Source organism: Scyliorhinus torazame, chromosome 3 (genome assembly GCF_047496885.1).
Source record: "Scyliorhinus torazame isolate Kashiwa2021f chromosome 3, sScyTor2.1, whole genome shotgun sequence".
In the NCBI taxonomy this organism is placed as follows: Eukaryota; Metazoa; Chordata; class Chondrichthyes; order Carcharhiniformes; family Scyliorhinidae; genus Scyliorhinus; species Scyliorhinus torazame.
In genome coordinates, this window is record NC_092709.1 from 314,290,668 (window position 1) to 314,317,135 (window position 26,468).

The following is a 26,468-nucleotide window of genomic DNA, read 5'->3' on the forward strand; positions in this document are numbered from 1 at the left end:
ACCCAGACCTCACCAAACCTTGGATGTCACATGATGCCCAGCATATCAGGGCAAAACATGCATGATTCCAGCAGGCTGGGGGCTTTTAAAACCTGCAGAACAGGTCCAGTCTAGAACAGTTGGGAGTCACTGGCTGGTATTGTAATGTTCCTTTATACTTTCTGTAAATAGTGTTTGCCAACTAAATAAACTGTCTATTGCTCTCATCTGTCGATGGTTGACATGACTTGTTGTGAAGGGGTCATTCTGAAACAGAATGTCAAATTTGATCCCGAGTGGGATGCTTACGATGATACCATAGTGATTCAGTATGAATTTGATGAACTCTTGTTTTGTGTACCAGCGTGAGCATCCTCTCCCAGGCCAAGATCCCCAAACAGGTTCACTTGTCGCATTAAAGGTTGGCAATAATGGTGGGTCAAGAAGGTCGGCCAGTTAGTAGAAGCGGATCCCAGGAAAAAAAAGTTTTGAAAAACACTTGTCTATAGAGCAGTCGTGATTCCCGCCCTCCTATATGTATCAGAAACATGGACAATGTACAGCATGCACCTCAAATCCCTGGAGAGATATCACCAACCTGACCAACGTTGCCTCTGCAAAATCCTGCAAATCCACTGTCAGAATGGGCGTACCAACATGAGCATCCTTTCCCAGGCCAATATCCCCAACATAGAGGCATTGGTCAGGCTGAACCAGCTGCGATGGGCGGGTCATATTGCCCGCCTGCTCGACACAAGATTCCCAAAACAAGTGCTCTACTCCGAGCTACACGGTGACAAGTGATCACTAGTAGGGCAGGGGAAACGCTACAAGGACACTCTGAAAGCCTCCCTAAATAAATGCAACATCTTAATCGCCACATGGGAATCACTTGCCTGAGAACACCCAGACTGGAGAAAAAGCATTCACAAAGGCGCCAATCACCTTGAGCTTCATAGGATGGAGCATGTGGGGGTTATGGGGAGAAGGCAGGAGAATGGGGATGAAAAAAGTATGAGCCATGATTGTATTAGCCATGATTGAATGACAGAGTAGACTCGATGTGCCGAGTGGCCTAATTCTGCTCCTATGTCTTATGCGGATGCCAAGGGTAAACAGTGGAAGGAGAGCACAGAATACAGAGCGTCCCACCCACCTACCTCATCAAACACCAGCTGCCAAACCAGTGGCAGAGTCTGCGGAGTCCAGGATTGGACTATTCAGCCACCGCAAGTCCCACTTCCCCGTAATGGAAGTAAGTCAACCTCGACCCTGAGGGACTGCCCAAGAAGAACTAGTTTTAAAAACAACAATGTTTAAATTTATGATTGAAGCCAACATTATCTGCTAAACTGAAGCCATCGCATTATCAAAAAGGGCAGATCCCGCTGGTCCAATGCTTTTGGCTTTGTTGATTTTGTAATCCAGCTGTCAGAAAGATATTTGACAAAGGTTCTGCACAATATAGCAGTTAAGCTCAAAACGGTGGGGATTAAAATAAAATCTTGGCAACAGACAAGGCAATGACTGAAAGGTGCAGAATAGATATTTGTTAGAGGCAATATTTTGGAACAGGTGGCTGCATGAATGCTGCATACCCAGCCAGAGCGTAATGCTGGGGCCAATACTGTTCCCAATTATCAATGACTTGGATTCAGAAATACATGTAAATTAGTCACATTTTAACAAACTGGAGTGGAGGATATACCCACTTCTATCATTATACACCTTGCATGTAGCATTTTCCAGTCTGACAGCAACAGTAGGAAAACGTTTAACATGCTACTGCAAGTTAGAATAAGGTGTAGCACCTCCCTATCTTGTCCTTCTAGATGGTAGTGATCATGGGTTTGGAAGGTGCCTAAGGAACCTTGGTGAGTTACTGCTGTGCATCTTGAGATGGTACACATGGCTGCCACTGTTCCGTCATTGGTGGACGGTTTAAACGTTTGTGGAAGGAGGAGTAATCAAGCTGACTGCTTTGCCCTGGACGGTGTCGAGCTTATTTAGTGTTGTTGGAGCTACATTCATCCAGGCAAGTGGAGAGTATTCCATTACACTCCTGACTTGAGCTCTGTAGATGGTTGAAAGGCTTGGGGGTTCATGAGGTGTTACACGCCATAGGATTCCTAGCCTTTGATCTGCCCTGGTAGCCACAGTATTAATATGGTTATAGTCCAGTTCAGTTTCTGATCAATGGTAGCACAGTGGTTAGCACAGTTTCTTCACAGCTCCAGGGTCCCAGGTTCGATTCCTGGCTTGGGTCACTGTCTGTGTGGAGTCTGCACGTACTCCCAGTGTCTGCATGGGTTTCCTCCGGGTGCTCCGGTTTCCTCCCACAGTCCAAAGATGTGCAGGTTAGGTGGATTGGCCCTGCTCAATTGCCCTTAGTATCCAAAAAGGTTAGGTGGGGTTACTGGGATAGGGTGGAGGTCTGGGCTTAGGTAGGGTGCTCTTTCCAAGAGCCGGTGCAGACTCGATGGGCTGAGTGCCTCCTTTGCACTGTAAATTCTATGATCCCATAAGATGTAGGAGCAGAATTAGATCATTCAGCCCATCGGGTCTGCATCGCCATTTGACCATGGCCGATATGTTTTTCATCCCCATTCTCCTGCCTTCTCCCCGTATGGCCTAAACCCCTTATTGAAAAAAAAACCTGTCTATCTCTGTCTTTTTTTTTTTTTTTTTTTAATATGTTTTTATTAAGAATATTTCAACAATATTTTCCACCATATAAACAAACCCCCCCCCCCCCCGTAACAAAGAAAATAAAGAAAGCTCGTGTGGCATGACATGAACATGGCAAGTCAATAAGATACAGAACTTTGTACATAGGATTCTTCCCGTACATATCAGTTTCCGGATCATTCATGTATTTTCTTGCTCAAATGCCCCCCAGAGAAACCCCCCTTTCCCCTCCCTCCCTCCCTCCTCCCCCTCTCCCTCGAACGAGGCCCCCCCCCCGGGTTGCTGCTGCTATCCGACCATCATCTAACTCTCCGCGAGATGGTCTAGGAACGGTTGCCACCGCCTGTAGAACCCCTGCAGACCCTCTCAAGGCAAACTTTATCCTCTCCAACTTGATAAACCCTGCCATATCGTTTATCCAGGCCTCCACGCTGGGGGGCTTCGCCTCCTTCCACATTAGCAAGATCCTTCGCCGGGCTACTAGGGACGCAAAGGCCAGTATGCCGGCCTCTTTCGCCTCCTGCACTCCCGGCTCGTCCACTACTCCAAATAGTGCTAGCCCCCAGCTTGGCTTGACCCGGACTTTCACCACCTTAGATACTGTTCCCGCAACTCACCTCCAGTGCCGGGCATGACCAAAACATATGGACATGGTTCGCCGGACTTCCTGAGCACCTCCCACATCTGTCCTCCACCCCAAAGAACCTACTCAGCCTCGCCCCCGTCATATGCGCTCTATGGACCACCTTAAATTGTATCAGGCTAAGCCTGGCACACGAGGAAGAGGAATTAACCCTACTTAGGGCCTCAGCCCATAGCCCCTCCTCAATCTCCTCCCCCAACTCCTCTTCCCATTTACCCTTCAGCTCCTCTACCAAAGCCTCCCCCTCTTCTTTCATCTCCTGGTATATCGCCGACACCTTGCCCTCTCCGACCCATACGCCCGAAATCACCCTATCTTGAATCCCCTGTGCCAGGAGTAGTGGAAATTCCTTCACCTGTCGCCTCACAAACGCCCTCACTTGCATGTATCTGAAAGCGTTTCCCGGGGGTAGCACAAACTTCTCCTCCAGTGCCCCTAAGCTCGCAAACGTCCCGTCAATGAACAGGTCCCCCATTATTCTAATCCCTGCCCGGTGCCAGCTCTGAAACCCCCCGTCCATCCTTCCTGGGACAAACCGATGGTTGTCCCTAATCGGGGACCATACCGAGGCTCCCGTCACCCCCCTGTGCCATCTCCACTGCCCCTAGATCTTTAGTGTTGCCGCCACCACCGGAATCGTGGTGTACCTTATCGGCGAGAGCGGCAGCGGTGCAGTCACCAGTGCCCCCAGGCTCGTTCCTTTGCAGGACACCATCTCCAGCCTCTTCCACGCTGCACCCTCTCCCTCCATCACCCACTTACGGATCATTGCCACGTTGGCTGCCCAATAGTAACCACCCAAATTCGGCAACGCCAACCCTCCTCTATCCCTGCTACGCTCCAGGAACCCCCTCCTTACCCCCAGGGTCTTGCTCGCCCACACAAAACTCATAATGCTCCTGCCTACCCTCTTAAAAAAGGCCTTGGTGATCACGATTGGAAGGCACTGGAACACAAAAAGAAACCTTGGGAGGACCACCATTTTAATCGACTGTACCCTGCCCGCCAACGAGAGTGGCAACATGTCCCACCTTTTAAAATCCTCCTCCATCTGTTCCACCAGTCGCGTCAAATTAAGTTTGTGCAGTGCCCCCCAGCTCCTAGCTACCTGAATCCCCAAGTATCGAAAGCTCCTTTCCGCCCTCCTCCATGATAGGTCGTCTATCCCTCTTCCCTGGTGGATCACAAAGAGCTCGCTCTTTCCCACATTGAGCTTATAGCCCGAAAAGTCTCCAAACTCCCGTAGGATCTGCATTACCTCAACCATCCCCTCCACTGGATCCGCCACGTACAGCAACAGGTCATCTGCGTACAGCGACACTCGATGTTCCTCTCCCCCTTGAACCACCCACCCCCTTCCATTTCCCAGACTCCCTTAACGCCATGGCCAAAGGTTCAATTGCTAATGCAAACAGCAGAGGGGACAGGGGGCACCCCTGCCTCGTCCCTCGATACAACCGGAAATACTCCGACCTCCGCCGGTTCGTGACCACACTCGCCACCGGGGCTTTATACAGGAGCATAACCCAGCTAATAAACCCTCCCCCAAACCCAAACCTCCTCAACACTTCCCAGAGATACTCCCACTCTACTCGATCAAAGGCCTTCTCCGCGTCCATGGCTGTCACTATCTCCGCTTCTCCCTCCACCGATGGCATCATTATCACATTTTGGAGCCTTCGCACATTAGTATTTAACTGCATACCCTTTACGAATCCCGTCTGGTCCTCGTGAATCACCCCAGGACCACAGTCCCCAATCCTCGTGGCCAACATTTTTGCCAGCATCTTAGCATCTACGTTAAGGAGCGAGATCGGTCTATACGACCCGCATTGCAATGGGTCCTTATCCCGCTTCAAGATCAAAGAGATCGTCGCCTCCGACATTGTCGGGGGCAGGGTCCCCCCCTCCATTGAAGGTCCATACCAGCAATGGGGCTAACAGGTCTACATACTTCCTATAAAACTCCACCGGGAACCCATCCGGCCCCGGGGCCTTCCCTGCCTGCATGCTCCCCAGTCTTTTAACCAGCTCCTCCACCCCAATTGGCGCCCCCAAACCAGCCACCTCCTGCTCCTCCACCCTTGGGAACCTCAATTGGTCCAAGAATCGCCGCATCCCCTCTTTTCCCTCTGGGGGCTGGGACCTACACAGCTCCTCGTAAAAGGCCTTAAAAGCCTCATTCACTTTCCCTGCACTCCGCACCGTAGTTCCCCTGCCATCTTTGACTCCACCTATTTCCCTCGCTGCCATCCTCTTACGGAGCTGATGTGCCAGCATCCGACTCGCTTTCTCCCCATATTCATATATCGCCCCCTGTGCCTTCCTCCACTGTGCCTCTGCCTTCCCTGTGGTCAACAGGTCGAACTCCGTCTGGAGACTTCGTCTCTCCCCGAGTAGTCCCTCATCAGGAGCCTCTGCATAGCTCCGGTCCACCCTTAAAATCTCCCCCACTAACCTCTCCCTTTCCCTGCCCTCTCTCTTCGCCCTATGAGCCCTGATGGAGATTAACTCTCCCCTGACCACCGCCTTCAGCGCCTCCCATACTACTCCCACCTGCATCTCCCCGTTGTCGTTGGCCTCCAGATAACTTTCGATACACCCCCGCACCCTCCTGCACACTTCCTCGTCTGCCAGCAGTCCCACATCCAACCTCCACAACGGGCGTTGGTCCCTCTCCTCATCCAGCTCTAGCTCCACCCCATGCGGGGCATGGTCTGAAATGGCTATTGCCGAATACTCCGTTCCCTCCCCTTTCGGGACCAGTGCCCTGCCCAGAACACACAAAAAAAAAAAAAAAAAAAAATTTGATCCGGGTAGTAGGCCTTATGTACGTGGGAGAAAATTCTCTGGCCAAAGGCCTGGCAAATCTCCGTGGATCTACGCCCCCCCCATCTGGTCCATAAACCCCCTAAGCACCTTGGCCGCAGCCGGCCTCTTCCCCGTCCTAGATCTGGAGTGATCTAATGCTGGGTCCAGCACAGTGTTAAAATCCCCACCCATTATCAAGCTCCCTACCTCCAGGTCTGGAATACGCCCCAACATCCGTTTCATGAATCCAGCATCGTCCCAGTTTGGGGCATATACATTCACCAGTACCACCTCCGTCCCCTGCAACCTACTACTCACCATCATGTATCGGCCTCCCTTGTCCGCTACAATGTTCTTGGCCTCAAACGACACTCAAAACGCTTTCCCACCAGTATTGCCACCCCTCTATTCTTCGCATCCAGCTCCGAATGGAACACCTGTCCTACCCATCCCTTCCTTAACCTGACCTGATCTGCCACCTTCAGATGTGTCTCCTGAAGCATGACCACGTCTGCCTTCAGTCCCTTTAGGTGCGCGAACACTCGGACCCTCTTAACCGGCCCATTTAGGCCTCTCACATTCCACGTGATCAGCCAGATTGGGGGGTTACCGCCCCCCCACCTAGCCAGCTCCTATCTTAGGCCAGTCCCGTGCCCGCGCCTCCCGCACCCTCCAGTCCCCCAGGCGGGGAACCCCCGTCCCGACCACCTCTTCCATTTTCAGTTCCCCCTCGGACAGTGCAGCAGCAACCCTGAAATCCCCCCCCCTATCCAACCCCCCCGCCCCCCCCCCCCCCCAGTCCCCCTCCCCCGCTAGATCCACATCTCGCTCTTTTGCTCCCCCCATATTGCTTCCGTGAGTCAGCTGACTTCTGCTGACCCCGGCTTCCCCCGCCTTCCCGTTGATCTCCCCGTGTGGGAGTCTCTCCTCCTCCATCCCCCCCTCCCCCTTTTATGCGCGGGATAAAGCCCGCGCTTTCCTGAACCAGCCCTGCCCCGTGTCGCAGCTCCTGTTGCAGCCATTATCCCAGTTCCCTCATCCCCGAGTCTCACCTCCCTCCAGCACCGACGCCCACATTCTCCATCATCATAATCTCGTCTATAGAAAAGAAAAAAGGAATTTTAACCAGAGCTCTACTCACATCCCCATCCATCATTCCACCCATGAAGTATTCTTTACCCCTATTTACAACCCCCATATACAACCAACATCTCCCCCCCCCCCCCCCACAACCACATCCCCTCAGTTCGAGTCCAGTTTTTCCGTCTGAATAAAGGTCCAAGCCTCTTCTGGCGTTTCAAAATAATGGTGTCGGTCCTGATAAGTGACCCACAGTCGCGCAGGCTGCAGCATGCCGAACCTGACTTTTTTTAATGCAGCACCGCTTGGCCCGGTTGAAGCCAGCTCTCCTCCTTGCCACCTCCGCGCTCCAATCCTGGTACACTGGGATCACCGCATTCTCCCATCTACTGCTCCGCACCTTCTTGGCCCATCTCAGCACGCTTTCCTTATCCGCGAAGCGATGGAACCTTGCCACTATCGCCCTTGGCAGCTCATCAGCCTTGGGTCTCCTCGCCAGGACCCGGTAACCCCCCTCCAACTCCAGGGGGGTCGGAGGGGCCTCCGCTCCCATCAGTGAATGGAGCATCGTACTCACATATGCCCCGGCATCAGCTCCCTTCACTCCTTCGGGAAGACCCAGAATCCGGAGGTTCTTACTCCTCGACCTGTTCTCCAGGACCTCGATTCTCTCGGCCCACCTCCTGTGCACCGCCTCGTGCGCCTCTATTTTTACCGGCAGGCCCAGGATCTCATCCTAGTTATCATTCATTTGATCTTTCACCTCACGAAGCTCCATCGCCTGGGTCCTCTGGGTCTCCTTCAGCCCCTCGATCGCCAACAGCATTGGTGCCAGCACCTCCTTTTTAAGCTCCTCCACACAGCGCTTAAGGAACTCCTGCTGGTCCGGCCCCCATGCTGCTCGATCTCCGCCCTCCGCCACCTTGCCTTTTCCCCCTCGTTTTTGCCGCTGCTCCAGAGCCACTTTTCTTGCCGCTCCACCGCTGATCTCGGCCATATACTGTAAGGGGGGACCTTACTGCACCTTCCCACACGGGATCAAATCAAAAAAGCTCCGTTGGGGCTCCTCTAGAGAGCCCGAAAGTCCGTTGTCGCGGGAGCTGCCGAAACGTGCTGCTTAGCTCCGCATCGCCGCAACCGGAGGTGGTCTATCTCTGTCTTAAAGGCACTCAGTGACTTGGCCTCCAAGGCCTTCTGTGGCAATGAGGTCCAGATTCACCAACCTCTGGCTGAAGAAATTCCTCCTCATCTCAGTTTTAAAGGATCACCCTTTCAGTCGGAGGCTGTGCCTTCAGGTTCTAGTCTCTCCTACTAGTGGAAAGATCTTCTCCACATCCAGTATCTGGGCCTCTCAGTATTCTGTAAGTTTCAATGAGATCCCCCCCTCATCTGTCTGAACTCCATCGAGTAGAGACCCAGAGTCCTCAACCGCGCCTCATATGACAAGCCCTTCATATATACATAGAAAATAGAAACAGGAGGAGGCCTTTTGGCCCTTCGAGCCTGCTCCATCATTCATCACGATCATGGCTGATCATCCAACTCCATAGCCTAATCCTGCTTTCTCCCCATAGCCTTTGATCACATTCTCCCCAAGTGCTATATCCAGCCGCCTCTTGATTATATTCAAAGTTTTAGCATCAACTACTTCCTGTGGTAATGAATTCCACAGGCTCATCACTGTGTTGGAAGTAGTGTCTCCTTATCTCTGTCCAAAATGGTTTACCATCCTCAGACTGGGACCCCTGGTTCTGGACACACCCATCATTGGTAACATCTTCCCTGCATCTACCCTGGCTAGTCCTGTTAGAATTTTATAAGTCTCAATGCGATCTCCCCTCATTCTTCTGAACTCCAGTTACCTCTTCAAAGAATTCCAACAGATTTGTCAAGCATGATTTTCCCTTCATAAATCCATGCTGACTCTGACTGATCCTGCCATGGCTTTCTAAATGTTCCGCTATAAAGTCCTTGATAATGGATTCAAGCATTTTCCCCACTCCCGATGTTCGGCATACTGGTCTATAATTCCCTGCTTTCTCTCTACCTCCCTTCTTGAATATCGGAGTGACGTGAGCTACCCACCAATCTGCAGGAACAGTTCCAAAGTCTATAGAATCCCAAAAGATGATCACCAATGCATCCACTATTTCCAAAGCCACCTCCTTAAGCACTCTGGGATGCAGATTCTCAGGCCCTGGGGATTTATCCACCTTCAATCCCATCAATTTTCCCAGCACCATTTCTCTACTAATGTTGATCTCCCTCAGTTCTTCCCTCTCTCTAAACCTTTCATTCTCCAACATTTCTGGGATCTGATTTGTGTCCTATTTGTGAAGACAGAAGCAAAGTATGTATTCAATTGCTCAGCCATTTCTTTGTCCCTTATTATGCATTCCCCCTTTTCTATCAGTAGGGGGCCTACGGGCGGGATTCTCCCATTCGGCGGCAGAGTATCAACGGACTGCTGGGAATACCGATTCTGGCCCCAACACGGCGCTGGAGCGGTTCACGCCGCTCCAGCCTCCCATCCCGGCGTGAACTGTACACCGCAGGATCCGAGCATGCGCAGTGGCGCCAACCCACGCATGCGCGGTGGCCTCCCTCAACACACCTGGCGCAGGAATTCAGGGGCCGGCGCGGAAGTAAATAGGCCCGGGGAGCGAGAGGCCAGCCCGCCGATCGGTGGGCATCGATCGTGGACCAGGCCCCATCAGAGGCCCTCCCCAGGGTCGGAGCCCCCCCCACAGGTCGCACTCCCGACCCTGCGCGCCAAGTTCCCGCCAGCTGCAACCAGGTGTGGACGGCGTTGGCGGGACTCTGCCTTTTTAGAGCGGTCGTTCGGGCCATGCAGACCGAAGAATCGGCGGACTGGTCGCGTACAGCGGCTCGCACCGCGCCAAACGCACTGGCGCAAATTCTCCGCTCTGCGGAGAATCGTGTGCCGGCATCGGGGCAGCGTGGCCCGGCTGCAGGGATTCTCCGGCCCGGCCCCAGGCTGGGAGAATCCCACCCTACATTTCTCTTTATCATTCTCTTTCTCTTCACATATCTATAGAAACTCTTAGTGTCAGTCTTTATGCTCCCTGAAGCTTCCTTTCGTACTGTACTTTCCTGTTCTTAATCAATCCCTTCTTCCTTCTTTGCTGAATTCTAAACTGCTCCCAATCCTCAGACCTATTATTTTTCTTGGCCAATCTGTATGCTTCTTCCTTGTATCGGATACTATTTCTAATTTCCTTTGTCAGCCATGGATTGGCCCGCTGACCCCCTTTGCCTTTGTGCTAGACAGGAATTAACATTTGCTGTAGTTCCTCCATGCGTTCCTAGAATGTTTGCCATTGTCTATCCACGGTCATCCCTTTCAGTAACTCTCCCCAATCTATGTTCACTGTCCGCCACTATGTTCTTCGCCTCAAACAATACCCGTTTCCCCACCAGTATTGCCACCCCTCTATTTTTTGCATCCAAGCCCGAGTGGAATACCTGTCCCACCCATCCTTTCCTTAATCTGACCTGATCCGCCAGTTTCAGGTGCATCTCCTGAAGCATGACCACGTCTGCCTTTAGCTTCTTTAGGTGCGCAAGTACCCTTGCCTCTTAAATCGGCCCATTCAACCCTCACGTTCCACGTGATCAACCGGGTTGGGGGGCTCTTTACCACCCCCCTTCGTCGACTAACCATCCCCTTTTTTAGACCAGCTCCTCACCCGGTTCCCACGCACCCGCTTATCCCCCCGACGGCACCCTCCCGTCCCGACCATCCCATCCCGTAACAGCTCCCCTTCCCCTTAGCAGCTGCAACCCAGTTAACGCCCCCCCCCCCCCCCCCCCCCCGCTAGATCCCTCTCTGGCTTAGTTGCTCCCCCCATATTGCTTCCGGAAGTCAGCAAACTCTGGCTGACCTCGGCTTCCCCCGTTTATCCTTAGCCTCCCATCATGTGAGGCCCCCTCCTTCCTGCGCCCCCTTTTCCCACCACAATTTCCATAGCGTGGGGACAAAGCCCGCGCTTCCCTCTCGGCCCCGCCCCTGATGGCGCAGCTCCCTCTTTCCTTCCCCCTCCACTTCCCCACATTTCTTCGTGTCCCTCCTTCGAGGGGAAAGAAATTGTATTCCCCCCATCTGATTCACAGTCCCTTACCACCACCTCACTACTTCGTTTCAAACACTCTTTCTCCAATCTAGTCCAACTTCTCCTCTTCAATAAATGTCCACGCCTCTTCTGCCGTCTCAAAGTAGTGGTGTTTACCCTGGTGTGCAACCCACAGTCTTGCCGGCTGCAACATTCCGAACTTCACTTTCCTCTTGTGGAGCACCGCCTTGGCCCGATTGAAACTCGCCCTCCTTCTCGCCATCTCCGCACTCCAATCCTGATACACGCGGATCACCGCGTTCTCCCACCTGCTGCTCCATGTCTTTTTCGCCCATCTCAGGACCATCTCCCTGTCCTTGTAACGGTGGAACCTCACCACTATTGCTCGAGGTATTTCTCCTGCCTGTGGTCTTCTCACGATGACTTGATACGCTCCCTCCACTTCCAGGGGGCCCGTCGGGGCCTCAGCTCCCATTAAGGTATGGAGCATCGTGCTCACATACGCCCCAACGTCCGCTCCCTCTGCCCCTTCGGGAAGACCCAAGATTCTTAAGTTCTTCCTCCTCGAGCTATTTTCCAGGGTTTCCAGTCTCTCCATACACCTCTTATGCAGTGCCTCGTGCGTCTCCGTCTTCACCACCAAGCCCTGTATCTCGTCCTCATTTTCGGCAGCTTTTGCCTTCACTCCACGAAGCTCCACCTCTTGGGTCTTCTGCACCTCCTTTAACCCCTCAATCGCCTGCAGCAGCGGCGCCAGCACCTCCTTCTTGAGCTCCTCCACACATCGCCGAAGGAACTCCTGCTGTTCCAGGCCCCATACCAACTGGCCTCCCTCCACCACCATCTTGCTTCTCACTTCCCTTCTTTACCGCTGCTCCAGAGGATCCTCCGCAATCTGGCCACTATTATCTCTTCTGTCCATTCACATCCGGGGGGACTCCCTTCTATGTCGTCTCACAGTGGGTTTAGCCTTCGAAAATTGCCGTTGGGGCTCCCGATAAGAGCCCAAAAGTCCGTTAAAACAGGAGGTGCCGAAACGTGCGACTTAGCTGGTCATCGCCGCACCCGGAAGTCCCCCTGCCTGCGTTTGTTAAGGAATGGGTTAAGAAACATTCCAATTAGATGCCTCATTGATCCAATAATTGGCACGGATGTGTAAAGAAGCTACAGGTGGCCTTGGGAGCATGTGATGTGATGATAAGAGTTTGGTGCTAAATATGTTCAAAGAAAAATAAAGGTGTTTGGGAAAAGGAGCAGAACTCTTGACTCTTTACTCAACAGCAGCCTGAGGCTAGTTTTGGTAGCAGAGTATGGTTTCTGTATAAATGTAAAGGGTTGAAAGATACTTTTCCAGGAAAAAAAATGTGGTTTTTTTTTTCAACCAATGAGTGAGTGAGAAGGAAAAAGAAAATATGGCTGAACCTTGGACGAAGATGGCTGGAGATGATTGTCCACCATTATTTTCTGAAAGGGGATCATACGACCAATGGAGAAGTGCAGTTGTTATGTGGACTAAGGTAACTGCCTTGGGAAAGAGGAAACAAGGTATGGCATTGGCTCTTTCTCTACCTTGAGAGAGTAAAATCCGAAGCAAAGTATTTTCTGAACTGGAATTGGAAGAGTTAGACTCAGAAGGAGGTCTGGAGACTCTATTACAGTTTATGGATAAGATATATCAAAAGGATGACTTGTGCTTATGAAGTCTGGTCAGAATTCGATAGATTCCAGAAAACAGAGGATATCTCTATTGAGGACTATATAATGGAATGAAGAACATAAGAACTAGGAGGAGTAGGCTATCTGGGCCCTCGAGCCTGCTCCGCCATTCAATGAGATTATGGCTGATCTTTTGTGGAGTCAGCTCCACTTTCCGGCCCGAACACCATAATCCTTAATCCCTTTATTCTTCAAAAAACTATATATCTTTATCTTAAAAACATTTAATGAAGGAGCCTCTACTGCTTCACTGGGCAAGGAAGTCCATAGATTCACAACCCGTTGGGTGAAGAAGTTCCTCCTAAACTCAGTCCTAAATCTACTTCCCCTTATTTTGAGGCTATGCCCCCTCGTTCTGCTTTCACCCGCCAGTAGAAACAATCTGCCCGCATCTATCCTATCTATTCACTTCATAATTTTATACGTTTCTATAAGAACCCCCTCATCCTTCTAAATTCCAACGAGTACAGTCCCAGTCAACTCAACCTCTCCTCGTAATCCAACCCCTTCAGCTCTGGGATTAACCTAGTGAATCTCCTCTGCACACCCTCCAGTGCCAGTACGTCCTTTCTCAAGTAAGGAGACCAAAACTGAACACAATACTCCAGGTGTGGCCTCACTAACACCTTATATAATGGCAGCATAACCTCCCTAGTCTTAAACTCCATCCCTCTCGCAATGAAGGACAAAATTCCATTCGCCTTCTTAATCACCTGTTGCACCTGTAAACCAACTTTTTGCGACGCATGCACTAGCACACCCAGGTCTCTCTGCACAGCAGCATGTTTTAATATTTTATCATTTTAGTAATAATCCCTTTTGCTGTTATTCTACCAAAATGGATAACCTCGCATTTGTCAACATTGTATTCCATCTGCCAGACCCTAGCCCATTCACTTAGCCTATCCAAATCCCTCTGCAGACTTTCAGTGTCCTCTGCACTTTTTGCTTTACCACTCATCTTAGTGTCGTCTGCAAACTTGGAAACATTGCCCTTGGTCCCCAACTCCAAATCATCTATGTAAATTGTGAACAATTGTGGGCCGAACACTGATCCCTAAGTGACACCACTAGCTACTGATTGCCAACCAGAGAAACACCCATTAATCCCCACACTTTGCTTTCTATTAATTAACCAATCCTCTATCCATGCTACTACTTTACCCTTAATGCCATGCATCTTTATCTTATGCAGCAACCTTTTGTGTGGCACCTTGTCAAAGGCTTTCTGGAAATCCAGATATACCACATCCATTGGCTCCCCGTTATCTACCGCACTGGTAATGTCCTCAAAAAATTCCACTAAATTAGTTAGACACGACCTGCCCTTTATGAACCCTTGCTGCGTCTGCCCAATGGGACAATTTCCATCCAGATGCCTCGCTATTTCTTCCTTGATGATAGATTCCAGCATCTTCCCAACTACCGAAGATAAGCTCACTGGCCTATAATTACCCGCTTTCTGCCTACGTCCTTTTTTAAACAGTGGTGTCACGTTTGCTAATTTCCAATCCACCGGGACCACCCCAGAGTCTAGTGAATTTTGGGAAATTATCACTAGTGCAGTTACAATTTCCCTAGCCATCTCTTTTAGCACTCTGGGATGCATTCCATCAGGGCCGGAGACTTGTCTACCTTTAGCCCCATTAGCTTGCCCATCACTACCTCCTTAGTGATAACAATCCTCTCAAGGTCCTCACCTGTCATAGCCTCATTTCTATTAGTCACTGGCATGTTATTTGTCTTCCACTGTGAAGACCGACCCAAAAAACCTGTTCAGTTCCTCAGCCATTTCCTCATCTCCCATTATTAAATCTCCCTTCTCAGCCTCTAAAGGACCAACATTTACCTTAGCCACTCTTTTTTGTTTTATATATTTGTTGAAACTTTTACTATCTGTTTTTATATTCTGAGCAAGTTTACTCTCATAATCTATCTTACTCTTCTTTATAGCTTTTTTAGTAGCTTTCTGTTGCCCCCTAAAGATTTCCCAGTCCTCTAGTCTCCCACTAATCTTTGCCATTTTGTCTGCTTTTTCCTTCAATTTGATACTCTCCCTTATTTCCTTAGATATCCACGGTCGATTTTCCCTCTTTCTACCGTCCTTCCTTTTTGTTGGTATAAACCTTTGCTGAGCACTGTGAAAAATCGCTTGGAAGGTTTTCCACTGTTTCACCATAAAGTCTTTGCTCCCAGTCTAGTTCTTCTCTCATCCCATTGTAATCTCCTTTGTTTAAGCACAAAACACTAGTGTTTGATTTTACCTTCTCACCCTCCATCTCCATCTGTATATCAGCAGACTATACAAAAGGCTACACAAACACCACCTGGAAATTGCACAATCTGTGTTGGCATTTAAGTTACTAGACTGTGCTAGAGTGTCCAATATGGATAGGCTCCTGATTTTGACAGGAGTTAAGTTTGTGGATAATGATACTTCATTCGATCAGATGATGGAGGCCTTAAAGAGGTTCCTGGGGAAACATTCAATTCCTATGGCGCTCATGTCACAAATGGATCAGTCAGCGATAAAGCAGACTATGGAAGGTACACCACTGACAGGATGGCGAAATCGAACGCCTACGAACAGGTCACGAGAATATGGAAGGAGATCGGGACCCGGAAATTATGAGGACAGAAACTCATTTAAAACTTATAATAGGAGGGACATGGAGAATGGAAATAGGAAAATGAACCCCAGAAATGCCTGGGGTATGACAAATCGATGTTTTCAGGGTGACACCTTTGCTTCTGAGCAGACTGTCGATGAAGAAAGCACACATGAAACTGGATGTGGACCAGGATAAGCAACAGTTTTTGGAAAGACGGTAGATTTACAATTTACACAGTCGGGACACTATTGGCCGCGATTCTCCCCCCCACGCCGGGTGGGAGAATCGCAGGGGCGCCGCGCGAATCGCGCCACGCCACCCTGACCCCCGCATGCGATTGTCCCTCCCCCCGAAAAACAGCGGCTCTCGATTCGCACCGGGCCGCTCGGAGAACCGGCGAGCGGCGATTCTCCGGCCCGGGTGGGCCAAGTGCCGCTACAACACGACAGGTTCCCGCCGGTGCCATCCACCCCTGGTCACTGCCGGCGGGAACTCTGGGGGGGGCGGCCTATGGGGAGGTGGGGTGGCCTCTGATGGGGTCTGGCCCGCGATCGGGGCCCACCGATCGGCAGGACGGCCTCTCTTCCCCCCAGGGCCTACCTCCTTCCGCGTGCAGCCTGAGAACTCCGCCGCCATGTTGTTAAGGGGCCAGCGTGCGTAAGACGTTCCCCACGCATGCGCAGGATGGCGCGGCCCAACTGCGCATTTGCAGGATTGGGCTGCCCCAACTGGGCATGCGCGGGTTGGAGCGGCGCCCATTTGGCGCCACGCAAGGACGCTGCAGCGGCATGAACCCTGTGGGGGCCAGAATAGGTTGTACCCGGGCCCTGTTCGCGCCGTCGTGAAACGCGACGGTGTTCACGATGGCGCGGGCACTTGGTCCGTGCTGTGGCAAATCGCCCCCCTTGTCTACCATTACTGACAAATAATATTTCAGGTGCAGTTGTTAAGGATGTGTTATTGGCAGCTGGAAATGGGACTTCAGCTGATAAAAAGCGTGTTGTATTAAAGCTGCATAAGCAATTTGCACATCCATCTCCTCGGAGGTTGAAAAATTTATTAAAGGATGCAGGGTAAGGGATGAAGACTATTCATAGCTGATAGAACAGGTTAGTGATCGCTGTGAGGTTTGTAGGAAGTACCGAAGGACACCATCATGACCGATAGTAACCCTACCTTTGGCCAGGGATTTTAACGACATTGTGACCAAGGACCTTAAGATCTGGGATGAAGCTAACAATGTATTCATTTTGCATTTTGTAGATTTAGCAACCAGATTTAGTCAATCAACCATTGCAGAGTAATCCTGGATCAGATCGTGGAAAAATGGATAGGGACAGGAATGGGACCACCGGCAAAACGGGGGAGAATTTGCTAATGATGAGTTTAAGGATGTGTGTGAAAACCTAAATATCACAGTTATGAATACAGCTGCGGAAAGCCCATTTAGAAAATGTTGGCAGATAGACCAAATTGCAAGTTAAATTCAGCCTTAGCATGGGCGGTACATGCGAAGAATTTATTGTAGATGGTTGGGGGCTATAGTCCCTATCAATTAGTGTTTGGTAGAAATCCTAAAATTCCATCCATTTTGGATGACCAGCCTCCAGCTTGGGAAGGGACTACAATTAGCTCTGCCTTTGCTGAGCATTTAAATGAATTACATAGCAGCAGAAAAGCTTTTTGGAGGCAGAAGTCTCTGAAAGAATTCGCAGAGCTTTAAGGCATAATGTACGATCATCAAATACCGTTTTTGAGCAAGGAGACATAGTATACTATAAGAGAGACAATTTTAATAAATGGAAAGATCCAGGGAAGATCATAGGCATAGATGGCAAAACAATTATTTTGCAACATGGCAATCTGACTATAGGGTACATTCATTAAGGATAATGGGTACAGATTACAAATTTAGACAGAGCAGACAGATATGATGAGGAACCAGGGTCATCTGGTTACATGTTACAGAACTAGGAGGACCAGTTATAGACAGGGCTTCTGATGAATTAGAACTGGCCATTTTTCCAAAAGGACAACTGCCAAAAGTTGGTACAAAAATGACATACTTGCCTGAAGGGTCTAGTCAATGGAAGGATGCAACTGTTGTTAGTAGAGCAGGGAAGGCCACTGGAAAGTATAAACACTGGTTGAATGTACAGCATTCAGGGGAGGGTGTCAAGACAACGGATTAGGAACACAACGTTCAAAAATGGAGGGCACAGAAACGCAGTGCCAGTTCAGATAGTACATCAGATAGGGAACAGGTTCACAGGAAAAGATAGAGAACTATTGAAAGGACATCCCACAGCAGAAGAGAAAGATCAAGCAGTAGCAATACGAGATACCAGGCGGGAGAGGGATGTAGTTTGTCAAGGTCCTGGAACATGGATAAGACTGTGAATGTTACTCGGAGTAGAAGCCCACATGCACATGAGATTTTGGTGGCCTCCAACAAATTGGATGAAAAGGTCATCAAAGATGCCAAACAGCAAGAACTGCATAGTTGGGAGTGAATTTGGGGTATACATGGAAGTACCGGATAGGGGACAAAGAGCTCTATCCCACAGATGGATTTGCACGGAAAAGGTTCTTCCAGGTGGAACTTATAAGGCAAAGGCCAGGCTTGCGGCAAGGGAATTTGAAGAAAACTTAGATCAGGATTTAAGGGGAGGTTCACCTACGGCAGGAAAGGTTATTTTAAAGATCTTCTTGGCACTATTAGCGACAAAGGCATGGGAATGCAAATCTATAGATATAAAAACTGTCTTTTTGCAGGGGCAGCGGCTTCAGAGAGACATTTTTCTCCGTTTCCTAAAGAGGCAGCTAACGCAGAAGAGGTACTCTGGAAGTTGAATAAATGTGTATATGGATTAAATGACGCATCCAGGGTTTGGTATTTTTCGGTACGGTCAGTTTTGTTAAAGTTGAGCTGTTGCCAGTTGAAAGCAGATCCGGCAATGTTTTACTGGCACCATAAAAGGAAATCTTTCTGTCATATTTATGATGCATGTCGATGATTTTTTGTGGGGTTGGATTAATGATTTCAAAGCTATTGTAATATCTGGGTTGAGGAAAGAATTCAGGGTTGGAAGTCTGGCTTCCGGTGCATTTAAATACATTGGACTGGAAATCGGACAGACTAAGTCAGGGGCAACTTTACGTCAACTATCTTATTTGGAGAGCATCAGCCCAATAGCAGTTAGTTGTAGTCGGGTTTCACAAAATGACACAGTGGTTTCAAAGATGGAAAAAGAGGAACTGCGAAGTTTAATTGGGCAACTGAATTGGTTAGGTAGACAGACTAGACCGGATGTTAGTTTTGATGTCTTAAGAGTGGAGTACATAAATGAATGATCCTAAAGTAGAAGACATAATGAGGGCAAATAAAGCGTTGGTCAAACTAAAAATGCAGGAGTGTGTTTTGAGGTTCCCGGTTTTAGGTGATCTTAGACACTGGAAACTCAGTTTATAGTGATGCGTCCTATGCAAATTTATGTGATGGGGTTTCAAGCGCAGGAGGTTTTATAATTTTCCTTTTGGGGAACAATGGTAAATGTTGCCCTCTTGTGTGGGAAACAAAGAAAATAAGGAGAGTGGTTAAAGCACTTTGGCTGCTGAGACCTTAAGCCTTGTAGAGGCAGTGGATATGGCTTTTTATATATCTCAGATATTGACAGACATTTTGGGATTAGGGGATTTAGGTAACATACCCATTGAGTGTCAAATTGACAAATCCCTGTGGGAAAATGTGCACTCTACATAAAGTGTCAATGAGAAAAGGCCAAGGATAAATATCGCAACTTTGAAGCAGATGTTGGACAGAGGGGAGCTAGCAAAAATTAAATGGGTCAACAGTCGCTATCAATTATCTGACTGTTTAACGGAAAGAGGGGCTAGTTCACAGAAACTTTTGGATATTGTTAATGAAAGGCACCTGTTTTTGTGACTGTTTTGGGGTATTTCCTTCCAAAAATGAAAAAAATAGAGGGGGGAATTGCGTGTGTTTTTGGGTTTCTTGTAATTTTGTTTTCACCAAATAATTTTTTTCTCTGACGGAGAGCCTGTTAAGGAATGGGTTAAAAAACATTAATTAGATGTCTCATTGATCCAATAATTGGCATTGAAACGTAAAGAGGCTACAGGTGGCTTTGGGAGCATGTGATGTGATGATAGAGTTTGATGCCGAGTGTGTTCAAAGAAAAATAAAGGCGTTTGGGAAAAGGAGCAGAACTCTTGACTCAACAGCAGCCTGAGGCTAGCAGCGGTGTCTGAGCCTGTGGTGTGACCACCTCTCGATACGTGCTATCCACGATGCTCTCCGACTAGCGGATGCTCCAGTGTCTACAGCCGCCGCTCCAGCTCTGAAACTAGAGCTTCCAGGAGTTGCAACTGGAGACACTTCCTGCACAAATGCGGACCCTGGGGACTGGAACTGTCCCCACCCTGCCATGTGGAGCAAGAGGAGCAGACCACGCCTAGGAGCTATCCTGCCATGATTTATTCCTTGTGAAATTAGACTTTAGAAAGATCATAGATTTATAGCATAGCATTTACAGTGCAGAAGGAGGCCATTCAGCCCATCGAGTCTGCACCGGCTCTTGGGAAGAGCACCCTACCCAAGGTCAACACCTCCACTCATCCCCATAACCCAGTAACCCCACCCAACACTAAGGGCAATTTTGGACACGAAGGGCAATTTATCACGGCCAATCCACCTAACCTGCACATCTTTGGACTGTGGGAGGAAACCGGAGCACCCGGAGGAAACCCACGCACACACGGGGAGGATGTGCAGACTCCGCACAGACAGTGACCCAAGCCGGAATCGAACCTGGGACCCTGGAGCGGTGAAGCAATTGTGCTAACCACAATGTTACCGTGCTGCCTCACAAGATGTTTTTGTGTCAGACTATATCCAATCGCCCGTATACTATTTAATTAGCTTTTTTTTAAAACTGAGTATTTTTATCCCTCTGGATTTGACAACAAATTAAAAATAGTTATTTAATTGAAATTAAAAGTTATTTAAATCAACTTAAAAATAGCAATTTAAATCAACCCAAAATAGTTATTTAAGTCAAATTAAAAAATAGTAATTCAAATCAACTTAAAAATAGTCATTTAAATCAAATAAAAACTAGTATTTAAATCAGTAACTCCACAGATATTCAAATGTAGCCCAGTCTGCCTTTCAGCCAATCAGGTCACAATCTCCTGTGACGTCACTTTACCGGTTTTTTTTCAATTTTAAAACAGACAAACGGCTTACCCGATAGCTGTGTCCCTGGCCGGTCTAGCTATCTCTGCTTAGCCCCGAGCCTGGTGCTGCCTTTATCCTCTCCCTGTAGCAGTGTCCCTTGCAAGTCCAAGTCCTCTCTGCTCCCAGAAGGCAAGTGAAGGCCCCCCGAGCCTGCCGCTATATTTATTCTCTCCCTGAAGCAGTGTCCCACGCAGGTCCGTTTCTCTCTGCTCCCAAGTGAGTGAAGGCCCCCGAGCCTGGCGCTGGATTCATTCTCTCCCTGTAGCAGTGTCCCTCGCAGGTCCAAGTCCTCTCTGCTCCCGGAAGGTGAGTGAAGGCACCCCCCACCTCCCCCAAGCCCGGCGCTGGATTCATTCTCTCCTTGTAGCAGTGTCCTTCGCAGGTCCTCTCTGCTCCCGGAAGGCAGGTGAAGGCCCGCAATCATTCTTGTGGATCACCACGGGACCACGTTCAAGGCCAGTACATCCTCCTTAGGTACCGACCCCAAAACTGCTCTCAATATTCCAAATGGGTCTGACCAGAGCCTTACACAGCCTCAGCAGTACATCCCTGCTCTTGTACTCTAGTCCTCTCTGTCTTCTTAACTGCCAACTGAATGCATGTTAACCTTAAGAGACTCCTGAACTAGGACTCCTAAATCCCTTTGTGCTTCAGATTCCCAAAGCCATTTCCCATTTAGAAAATAGTCCATGCCTCTATTCTTCCTACCAAAGTGCATAACCTCACACTTTCCCACATTGTATTTGTGGTGGTCTCAATTGACCCCTCGACTCTTGCGGGAACACCACTAGTCATCAGCTGCCGTCCTGAGAAAGTCCCCTTAATCCCCACTCTCTGCCTTCTGCCAGTCAGCCAATCCTCTATCTATGCCAGTATCTTGCCCCTAACACCATGGGCTCGTATCTCTTATTTTGCACCTCATCAAAGTACTCTGGAAATCCAAACAGATCCTGTCCACTGCCTCTACTCTGTCTAACCTCCTTGTTACCTCCTCAAAGAATTCTAATAGATTTGACATGCTACATCAATATAAAAAGTTGCAGAATTTCTTTTTCTGGACAGTTTTAAAATGTAATATCGCAAAATCCCACACATGGTTACAGAAGTTGATCACAGTGGATAATGTCTAACGGTAAATAAGAGCTCAGACCTCTATTTTTTCAGGATTCATCATGTATAAGCTCCATATGTCCTCTTTCAGAGAATCCTGGTGCAGAAACGTGTTGAGAGTTCGAAGGCCAAACAAACACAATGCAATAAAGGTAGTGAGTCTGAAAAGATAAACCACAACCAATTAAATGCATATCTGTATTAACAAAGGTTCCATGGATATTTTTGAGTAAGCTAGATAGAATGATATATTTACCTTTTAAGAACTTCAAATATATATGGTACAAGGGCATACTATACTGCAAAAGCAAGTGGTAAGCTGGTGGATTGGGAGAACTTTAGAGGTCAGCAAAAAGCTACTAAAAATAGAATCAAAAAGCTAAGATGAATTACAAAAGGAAGCTAGCAGAAAACATAAAAACTGATACCAAGAGCTCCTATAAGAGAGGAAGAAAACAGTTAAAGTAAATGTTGGCCCTTTTAAAGAATGGTACTGGTGAGGTAATAATGGGAAACACAGATGGCTGAGGCACTGAACCAATATTTTGCTCCGTCTTCACGGTAGAGAATAATAAAAAATTGCCAAAAACTGCAGTTAATGCATTAATGCAAAGGAACTTAAGTTCAATATCCATCACCAGAGAGAAGGTATTCAATAAACTAATGGGACTAAAGACAGACAAGTCTCCAGGACCGGATGGCCTCCAGTGGATGCATTGGTTATGATATTTCAAAATTCCCTGGATTCTGGAAAGGTCCCGGTGGATTGGAAACGTGCTAATGTAACTCCCCTACTCAAAGGGAGAGAGGCTAAAGAGTAAACTATAGACCAGTTAGCTTGACCTCTGTGGTGGGGAAGTTGCTGGAATCAATCAATCATTAAGGAGGAGGTGACTGAACATTTGGAAAGACGAAGTTCAGTTTGTCGGCAAGGTTTTATGAAGGGGGCAAGTCATGCTTGACAAACTTGCTTAGAGTTCCTCGAGGACGAAACCAGCAAGCTGGATAATGGGGAACCGGTGGAATATCTAGATTTCCAGAAGGCGTTTGACAAGGTTCCGCATTAAAGATTGATCCAGCAGGAGAAATTGCAGGGGTTTGGGGCAGAATTCCAAATTGGATGAGGATTGGCCCACTGACAGAAAGCAGATGGTTGGGTTGAATGGATCTTCTCTGGCTGGTGAAGTGTAACTAGTGGGGTGCCGCAAAGTTCAGTCCTCAAACCTCAACTGTTTACAATCTATAAAAATGATCTGCAACCAGGGACAGAGTGTAACATACGAAAATTTGGGGATGATACTAAAATAGGTGGGAAAGCAGGCAGTGAAGAGGAGATACAGATTTTAAAGACAGAGATAGATAGGCTAGGAGAATGGACCAAAATTTGGCAGATGGAGTTTAATGTGGATAAATGTGAGGTTATCAATTTTGGCCGAAAAATTTCAGATTCAAAATGCGTCTGGGCAGAAGGATCTAGGTGCCTTTGTTCTTTTAATTAATTTATGGGCTATGGAGTCACTGGTTGGCCAGCATTTATTGCGTATCCCTAGTTGCCCTTCAGAAGGTGGTGGCGTGTTGCCTTCTTAACCGCTGCAGTCCTTCAGTTGTAGCTACACCCACTGTGCTGTTAGGGGGGGGGGGGGGGGGGGGGGGTAGTTCCAGGATTTTGCTCCAGCGACAGGCAAGGAATGGCGATATATTTCCAAGTCAGGATGGTGAGTGACTTGGGGAGGGTGGGGGTGGGGGGGGAGAAAACCTACAAGTGGTAGGCCACTCAGACCATTGGGTCTGCTCCGCCACTCAATCATGGCTGATATTTTCCTCATCCCCATTCTCCTGCCTTTTCCCCATAACCCTTGATCCCCTTATTAATTACGAACCTATCTATCTCTTTCTTAAAAGACATTCAGTGATTTGGCCTCCACAGCCTTCTGCGGCAAAGAGTTCCACAGATTCACCACCCCTCTGGCTGAAGAAATTCCTCCTCATCTCGGTTTTGAAGGATCGTCCCTTTAATCGGAGATTGTGCCCTCTGGTTCCAGTTTGTCCTACTAGTGGAAACATCCTCTCCACGTCCACCCTATCCAGGCCTCGGAGTATCCTGTAAATTTCAATAAGACCCACCCTCATCCTTCGAAACTCCAAAGAGTACAGACCCAAGAGTCCTCAACCGTTCCTCATACAAGCTCTTCATTCCAGGGATCATTCTTGTGAACCTCCTCTGGCCCTTTTCCAAGGCCAGCACATCCTTCCTTAGATACGGGGCCCAAAACTGCTCACAATATTCCAAATGGGTCTGATCAGAGCCTTATACAGCCTCAGAAGTACATCCCTTGTCTTGTACAAGCCCTCTCGACATGAATACTAACATTGCATTTGCCTTCCTAACTGCTGCCTGAACCTGCACATTAACCTTAAGGGAATCATGAATAAGGACTCCCAAATCCCTTTGTGCTTCTGATTTCCTAAGCATTTCCCTCATTTAGAAAATAATCTCTGCATAGTCTATGCCTTCATTCCTCCTTCCAAAGTGCATAACCTCTCACTTTTCCACATTGTATTCCATCTTCTTTGCCCATTCCCCTTGCCTGTCCAAATCCTTCTGCAGCCCCCCTGCTTCCTCAATACTACCTGTCCCTCTACATATCTTCATATTATCTGCAAACTTAACAGTGCCTTCAGTTCCTTCTTCCAAATCGTTAATGTATATTGTGAAAAGTTGTGGTCCCAGAACCGACCCAAGGCACACCACTAGTCACCAGCTGCCATCCTGAAAAAGACCCCTTTATCTGCCTTCTGCCACTCAGCCAATCCTCTATCCATGCCAGGATCGTACCCGTAACACCATGGGCTCTTAAACTTATTTAACAGTCTCCAGGCACCATGTCAAAGACCTTCTGGAAATCCAAATGAATGACGTCCAGGTTCTCCTTTGTCTAACTTCCTTGTTACCTCCTCAAAGAATTCTAATAGATTTGTCAGACATGACCTCCCTTTGACAAAGCCATACTAACTCAGTCCTATTTTATTATGCACTTCCATGTACTCCGCTATCTCATCTTTAATAATGGACTCTAAAATCTTACCAATGACCAAAGTCAGGCTAACTGGCTTATAATTCCCCGTCTTCTGCCTCCCTCCCTTCTTAAACAGCAGTGTCACATTAGCCACCTTCCAGTCCTCTGGGACCCTTCCTACCTCCAATGATACCTGCAAAATCACCACAATGACTCCACAAAATCCTCAGCCATCACTTTTAGAACCCTGGAGTGTAGTCCATCCAGTCCAGGTGATTTATCCACCTTCAGACATTTCAGTTTCCCCAGAACCTTCTCCTTAGTGATGGTCACTGCACTCACCTCTGCCCCGATTCTCCTGGATCCCTGACATCCCACTGGTGCCTTCCACCATGAAAACTGATGCCAAGTAACTATTCAGTTCCTCTGCCATTTCTTTGTTTCCAATTATTACTTCTCCAGCCTCCAGTTGTCCAATGTCTATTTTTGCCTCTCTCTTACCTTTTATATATTGAAAACTCTTCCCATCTTCTTTTATATTACTAGCTAGCTTACACTCATAATTCATCTTCACCCCCCCTTATTGCTTTTTAGTTGCAGAGGTATTCTTTACAAACAAGTAAAATTTGCTTTTATCCACAAAATATTTCTGCTAACAATTTTAGGTTAGAGGGTGGTGTTAAATTGGATTGCCAAATATACATATCTTACTTTAGAGCTCCTTTGAAGGTCAGTTTAGCTTTCCTCATTTTTCCAGTCATTGGCAGCTGTTCTTACAGAAAATTGTATGGATAGTAATATTTCAGTGGTCCAGGAAGATTTCAAACACGAACAGCTGCAAAGAAAACAAATAAATTATAAGACACAAGAACGGTTTTGTTTTCCCACAGCTTGTCCCTTGTAACAGATTTCAAGATCTGAAATCAATTTCAACATCTGGAATACAGCTTGGCACAATTCCTGAAATGCTTACAGTCACAGCCAACGTGGCTACAAAGATTTGCCAATCACTATAATAATTGAGTTCTATCATATTTGTCAGAATATGAAACTTATTGCATCAAATCGGAATATCAATCATTTTCAGTGGAACTAGTGATATATTATAATTCCAGCAAGTGTGAAACTTTCTTGAATATAAGTCAACTCATGAATGTATGTCTGCACCAAAATAGCACATTCTTAATGAGCTTCATACTTTCTGAGAATGTGATCTTTACTGTTAATGTTGCGACTTCTCGGGGCAGCACGGTAGCACAGTGGTTAGCACAGCTGCCTCACGGCACCGAGGTGCCAGGTTCGGTCCCAGCTCTGGGTCACTATCCATGTGGAGTTTACACATTCTCCCAGTGTTTGCATGGGTTTCGCTCCCACAACCCAAAGGTGTGCAGGGTAGGTGGATTGGCCCCTTAATTGGGGGGAAAAAAATGAATTGGATACTCTCAATTTTTTTTTAAA

At 48.1% G+C, this 26,468-nt stretch overlaps 1 protein-coding gene across 1 annotated transcript in view; it reads right to left on the bottom strand.

Annotated features, from left to right (window-relative positions):
• Positions 1–26,468, bottom strand: part of st3gal5 (ST3 beta-galactoside alpha-2,3-sialyltransferase 5) — a 102,583-nt gene that overhangs the window by 53,510 nt on the left and 22,605 nt on the right. Inside the window, exons 2-3 of the mRNA XM_072497565.1 lie at positions 25,722–25,845; positions 22,034–22,154 (exon numbers count right to left, since the gene is read on the bottom strand). Coding sequence (XP_072353666.1) covers positions 22,034–22,154; positions 25,722–25,771 — 171 coding nt within the window. The 5' untranslated portion in view covers positions 25,772–25,845. The remainder of the gene's footprint in view (positions 1–22,033; positions 22,155–25,721; positions 25,846–26,468) is intronic.